At 30.6% G+C, this 7,272-nt stretch overlaps 1 protein-coding gene across 1 annotated transcript; it reads right to left on the bottom strand.

The window, feature by feature from the left end:
* Positions 1-1,436: 1,436 nt before the first annotated feature.
* On the bottom strand, positions 1,437-4,060 carry LOC114416825 (protein CUP-SHAPED COTYLEDON 2-like). The gene is made up of 3 exons (XM_028381850.1): positions 3,676-4,060; positions 3,165-3,448; positions 1,437-2,369 (listed from the first exon to the last, which is right to left on the bottom strand). Exons 1-3 carry the CDS (start codon positions 3,881-3,883, stop codon positions 1,734-1,736), a joined length of 1,128 nt encoding a protein of 375 aa, XP_028237651.1. The 5' UTR covers positions 3,884-4,060; the 3' UTR covers positions 1,437-1,733.
* Between the last annotated feature and the right edge of the window lie 3,212 nt (positions 4,061-7,272).

Genomic DNA, 7,272 nt, shown 5'->3' with positions numbered 1-7,272 from the left:
CTTTCTTTCTTCAAACGGAACCAACAAAGATAGAATCAGAGCAATTCCCTAAAATCCTTTTTGGATATTCTTCAATGTACCTATTGTTAAATTGATCTTTTTTTTCTCTTCATCCAAATCATTCATGATGGTTAAATCTTCTTACTTCTATCTTTTTATGTAATTAAATGATTTTGCTTCTGTCTTTCAAGTGATTAAATTATTATTTTTTAGTTTATTATTTCTCCCTACTTTATATATATATTTTATACACTCACAATTAAATATGAATAAAATCCTAATTATTTTATCCTTTTAATATTCACACTTTATTATATATATGTTTTGGTCATTTTTTAAGGAATTGATCCTTAAGTTTATATTTATAAATATAAACTTATCTCACATAAAAATATATAATCAGGAAAAAAGGGCACACCATGAAAATCAATTTCATCCTTCAAAGTTCAAATGAAATATGTATATATTAAAAGTCAAAACTTAGATAAGTTTCTTATATAAATAATTTTTTTGGTCAAATTTGATCACGTGTGAATGTTTTTAAATACTAAATGTAATAACTCCTAACGAAATATCCATATGTGACCATTTGATCGAAGAAATGTTTGATTGGATGTTATATCCAAAGGGATCTACGTTCAATTAATGGATGTTGTTACAAGTAGCTTCTGAGTATTTTTTAAGTTAAACATGGAGAGAATACTTGGTCCACGTTATTAAATTCTTTCCAATAAACACGGGCGAAAATGATACAAAGAATTTGACGTGAGATTCGTACATAAAATAATAACACAAATTCGTGCAAGACCGATCCACAAGTGTGAAAGGTGCATGTCTCAAACAGAGATACACGAAGCTAATATATAAAAGAGTCTATTTAATATCAAAACCACCTTGTACCATTAAAAGCAACTCAAATAATTCAGAGAACCCTTTCTCCCCGACACCTCTGAAATCTTTACAACAATGTAAATCCTCCTGCAAATTTGCATTGTTGCCATCAAATCCAGCTGACAAAGGATATGTTTGAATTAAAATTTGTAAATTAAAGTTTGAATAGATTTTAAAGTAAACTAAATTTACACTTTGAAGTTTTTTGATATCACTAATAACTTTTCTTAGGCTTTATAATATTCTTCCTTTATACATGTCACATGATGTCTTGTTTTCAAATAATTAAGAACTATTAGTAGTAGTATCTATCCAACAATTAAAGAAAATTTAATATATAAAAAAAGAATATGTAGAAAAATTTGACAAAACCTAAAAAACATTAGTGTAATTCATTCTATTTTGTTTTATAATTAATCAGTTTGTAAAAAACAGTCGTTAGTATAGCTTTTAATGAAAATGAAAACAAGTTTCAGACTAAATATATTGGCCAAACCTAAATTAGAAGAGGTAAAATGGTAAACGGCACACCATATAGCCAAAACCACACGCAATGGTATATATGTATTCACGCATTAAAATTCAAAAAGTTCAATACACGCAATTTAACTAACGCACGATCACATTAAATCAATACACCCTAGTTGTACATTCTTAACTTAAATAAATAGGAGTACAACCCAACAACTACAATACCAAATCCAAGCTAACAATCACAATCAACAACCCTTGCAAAGTTCAATCCCAATAATAATTAAAGCATAGATTACTAGCCTAACGAGATATTCAAAGCCTAATAAAGTTACAATCATAGTTGGTCAACATGGTCAACGCTAAAAAAATCAATAGCCCCACATGCAATCCAACTCGGACGGTACAATCCCCATGCCGGAACCACCGTCAGCCATCCTCTGCTCTTCTGGCGCCGGCCAGTTTGTGACGGCGCCAAACGATGCCACATCAGCACTGCTGACGTGGCCCATTGGAGAGAAAAAGAAGGGCAAGTTAAGGTTGTCGTGCAAGGATCTGAGGCACGGGAAGGTAGAGACTCCAACACCAACGTTGTTGTTGTTACAATGAAAGCGCGCGAAAGGGTCAAGCGGCGGCTCCGGTGGGGGTACGAGGTGGTCGAAGGCGGCGGCGGAGATGGTGGAGAAACAGGACACGTGCTCCCTTTGGTTGTTGTTGCTGACGGCGCTGTTGAAGGAGCAGCTTTCGTGATCGTTGAATGCTGCCGCGGCGGGGGTGGCGGTGGTGGTGCTGGCGGCGGCGTAAGGAGAGGATTCCAGAAGCGGCGGAAGGTAAATGGAAGAGGGTGAACCCGGTTCGGGGCACAGGCTCATGTTGCTGCTAGTGTTTGATGTGGTCATTCTTGTTTTCTTGGAACTACCACCGCTGGTGGCGGCGGCGGCGGCGGACACGGTGGAGCCGCCGCCGGTGGTGTTCTTCTGAAACACACGTGAGATCACCCACTCATCCTTCAACATTTAAAAAATAAATAAACAAATTAATTAGCCACTAAAATGAAAGTTTAGTTACTCGTTTGGTTTCTGCACACTGTTAACACATTCTAGTTCTTATATCTAAAAATTAAAACAGATTAAAAAATGAATGAATTAGGAGTACAATAGTAGTTTTCAAATGTATAAACTAAAAAAAAATGAGTGTCAAGTGTCAACACACTGATCGCGAATAAAACTTGTTAAATAATTTTTTTATTCCTAATAAATTTTGATATTATGATAAACAGTGTATCTACAAATAAGTAGCGGTAATACTAACAAGATTTATAATAAATATTAGTAGTAAATAATTAAAAAATATATGTTCAGAAGAGTGTAAATGAAATTGTTAAAAGGTGTGAATCTAACTGTTTAGAGTGTAGCAGAATGCTTTAAAAGGAGATCAAGGAGCAGGATTCAGGATCTTATGCTTGGTAGCAGCAACTGAGGGAAAAAAATGGTTCACAAATGATGATGATATAGTAGCTAAGTTGCTGTGCCCTTTTGATGATTATACCTTGTTGTCATCATTTTGATAATAGTTAATTTATATTCCCCATGCAGTGCAGCTTGTACATGCTAAGGAACGTGCCTTTGCACTGAAGGGTAATAACCTTTGGCTAAGTGGTAGGATCATAGCTTTTGAGAAAAATTAGGAAACTCAGTAACTACATACTATAAAGTCTAATCATGAAATTCCAAAACAAAAGAGAGAAAAAAAAACATGAAAACAATAAATTAGGCCTGGAATGATTCTGTTATTTTGGTTACCTTGGAGCTTCTAGAGAGATAGTGGTAAGCGAATTTGCCTTCTAAGCGATACTCGTGCATGACCCAGTTGCTTTTTTCACCCTTCGGAGCTCTTCCTCTATAAAAAACCAAGGTTTTCTTCATGCCAACGAGCGAGCAAGTTTTGGAGCTGTAGATCTCTCTGTCTTTTCCAGTGGCTTTCCAATAACCAGCTTCGGTGGCCCTATTGGTGCGTAATCCAGTTGGGTACTTTCGGTCACGAAGGCTATAGAAGTACCATTCCTTCTCACCCATCTTTGCTTTCTCTGCCACATATGAAACAATAGCAAATAACAAAGTTAGCAATAACAATGCTCTGGCATAATTCTCCACCACAATGATTATCTTACGAAGAGAAAGTTATTATCTACTTATATAGACTGTTTTAGTTGTATTATAAGTCGATGTGGGATTTTTCTAACATATTTTACATGAAAATAAAACAGCAAGAGAATGACAGGGTTTTGGTTTTGTTAAGTTATGATTAGTTTACCAGGAAGCTCCCATGGCTCACACTTGTTGAGGTCGACTTCAACTATGGCTCGGCCAGTGAAGGAGCTATCTAGAACCTTCTTGAGGAGGTAGTATGTGATGAGTTCCTCATCTGTGGGGTGGAATCTGAAGCCAGGAGGTAAATGTGGTTCATTGTTATTGCTGTTGTCAAAGTGAGGGTGGTGGTGTTGATGGTAGTAGTTATCCATTGGAGCATGCAGAAGAAGATCACTAGGAACTTAACAAGGACAAGGTAAAGACACAAAGAGAAAGGGAGAAAAGGGTGCGATCTTTTTCAAAGGAAATTGATTAGTATGGGAATGTTGGATTCAAAATACATGATGGCTCTTCATTATATAGGAAATGATAAGTAACAGGGAGAAACAAAGAGAGATAAAGAGAGTTTTTTTTTTTCGCTTCGTGGGGTGTGCGGTTTTTGTTTTTTTACCTTTTTTCTTTTTTACAAGAGTTTCATGGGATTTGATGAATAGAGTGGCAGGGGGGAAAAGGTGAAATTGTAATAACAAGGCATGTATGATGTGGCTGGAAACATATATCATAGATGTTTCTCTTTTTCTTTCTCAAATAATTCTAATTAAATTATTTCGTAGCATTTTTATTTAATATTTTCTGATGATAAAATCATTCAATATATTTATATTTTTCTATAATATGATTAATATCAAACATTTATTTTTTGTTTAATTTTCATTAAGTATTAGAAAGATGAATAAAAACATTATAGAAAGATATATAAATATAATTACCTTTTTATTTGTACGGTCCTTTTGTTCTGATCTCTCTTTGCACTCTGCAATGGTCCTTATCATATCCCATAATTCTACATAGCTAGAGAGAGAAAACAAGAGAGGGAGAGGGAGAGAGAGAGAGTGCGTAGGAGGGAGTGGTTTCTGTGAGGCTCTGCATTGAGTATGCGTGCGTGTGTGAGGAAGTGTGCAGGTATTCCTCTGTCAGAGAGTTACAAGGAGGAGCAGAAAGTAGTTGTATTGTATGTATGAGAAGTAGAAAAAAAAACATCTTGGATTTTATTTTTTCTAAAACTCGATGACACATCTTAAATTTTGTATAATCTGAATTGTAAAAACTAAAAGGTGCAAATGTTATTCATTTATGAATATGAATTCATATATATTCCGATACCTTAATGTAGATGTAGATTTTAGTATTTTGACACTAATTATATTTATAAATATTTTATGTTAAAAATAATTTCTTTTCTAAGAAATTATGACACAATTGATAAATTGAATCAGTATTTTATGAAATTAATTAGTAATTTAATCGTATGTAAATATGTTATTTAATATAATAAAATAAAGCATTTAAATGAGCATATTATATATTTTATATCTTTTGGGCATTTGTTTCACAGAATGATATTATTTTTCTAGGAATCATATTCAAATCATATTTCTAGGAACCATATGATTTGAATTGTTATTCTTGGATGTATTTAAAAACATAGTCAGTTATATTTTAATATTCCTAAGACTTTTTTTGAAGTTCAAAATGATTTAAATAAAAAAATGGAAGTTACATGTGTATTACAGAATATCTTCTCATATTTTTATAGAAATATCACATTCTTATTCTTTTTTTGAGAAGAAAAACATGAGAACACATAATAATCTTTTCTTTCTTATGTATAACACCCAGTTATCTAATTCATCAATATTAAAAGAATGGTCAATTTAATTAATAATAATAATAATAATAAATTAAATTTATATTTTTTTTTCTAAAACTATCATCATTATTAATTTTTTTCTCTTCTAATGGCTATACATTTTATTTATTCTTTTAATAAAAAACATTTCTAATATAAAAATAACTAATACTATAGATGGAGTCTTCTAAAAATGAATAAATATTATTATAAATTTAAATCTTATATATAAAAACAGAAAATACAAAAGAAAGTTATGACATTTTTAGGAGTGAACAATATCACATGATAAATTTTGAAAACTTATAACAAACATGACAATATTATATTCTCATGCTTACATTCTCATAAATAGACTTTTAATTCATAAAATAAGCACATTCTTTTACGTAATAAAACATCATGTAACGTATGTAAATTGTAAAAAAAAGTTTTTTTTTCTTTAAATTATGAGTTTTATTAAATTCAAATGGTTAAGAAGCTAAAAACATTATTAGTTTGATTGGAGCTAACATATAATCTATTTAGTAAAATATCAAATTTAAGTTTTATAGATAAGAAAATATGATTAAATTTTTTTTCACTAAAACTAATTAATTAATTTTTTAACAAAAATTAATTATTGATAAGATTGATCAACAGTTGTTTTTTTATACTTATTTTACAAGTTTATTCACAATTTTTTAATGAAGTTTCCTTTTTTATTTTATGAGTGAGAATTTCTCATGAATACTATATAACATATACACCCATAAAGCTGTTTCATATCTTCTCTGTCAGCGCAGTTTAAACATTAAATAATTATAAAGCTTATTACACGCCAACTCCTTGCTCTCCACACCCCCCCGCCCCCCTCTCTCTTTATTTCCGCAAATTTTGGTACTCTTGGACTTTGGTCACAACCTTCTAATAAATCACATATTCTTTTATCTTTAATTTTCTTCTGGTATACACAGATAATTATTTCTGTTTGTAGGTGCTTGGTCAATTGCGTACCAGAGTTTTGGTATCTCTTTAGCATGAAGTAGATATTGCATTTGGTTACATTAAAGGATATAATTTCGTATATTTATATAATTGTCTTCCCAGTGATTTTTGCTACGACATAGAAGAACACTTTTGACCATGCGATTTACTGAGTGAAATAAGAAGAAAAAAGTAACAAATAATTAATAACAGTAATATAAATAAAATGAAAATAGAGTTGATAAAAATAGTATTATATAGATGAATAAAATTTTTAGAAAAAGTAAAGAAATTTTTCTACGTCTATTTAATGAGTAAAAGAGAAAAAAATAAATCTTTAAATTGTTTCATACCAATTTTAAAAAATTAAAATTTTACTATATTATTTATTATTTAACAAATTTATTTATATCTATTTGATTTTTAAAAGACTAAAAAAGTATTCCAGTACTCTCCCACTTATTTGGGAATAGAAGTTTTTCTTTCTCACAAAAAATTTCTTTATATATATACTTGCTATTTTTACAAATCAAAATAGGACCAAGAATGATTGATCTCTCTTGAAGCTTTATCGACTTGTCTTTGGCAAGATTGGTTCTTAGGGACTAGGGTGGTCATAGGTTTTGCCGACTATATTTTTTCAGTTTATAGTGTTGAAGGCTTGTCTATTCTTTCTTGATTTCCATTAGCATCATTATGGTGAAATGATTTGTAGCTTAAAAAAATTATTTTTTTATTATTTAAAAAATGCATCCTTTTTAAATAAAATTATTTATTTATAGGAAAACAGTTATTTCTTTAAAATATAATGAATCAAAAAATTTATTTAAACCTTGTTAATTGTAAAAGGAAAAAATATATTAGAAAATAACTAAAACCATTATTTAATATTATCGGTGTAAGAATATATTTCAATTCCTTTGTTTGATTAGAAAAATACTCTCT

Source organism: Glycine soja, chromosome 6 (genome assembly GCF_004193775.1).
Source record: "Glycine soja cultivar W05 chromosome 6, ASM419377v2, whole genome shotgun sequence".
Classification (NCBI taxonomy): Eukaryota; Viridiplantae; Streptophyta; class Magnoliopsida; order Fabales; family Fabaceae; genus Glycine; species Glycine soja.
The sequence above is the reverse complement of the archived record's forward strand: the minus strand, read 5'-3'. Positions and strand labels throughout refer to the sequence as shown.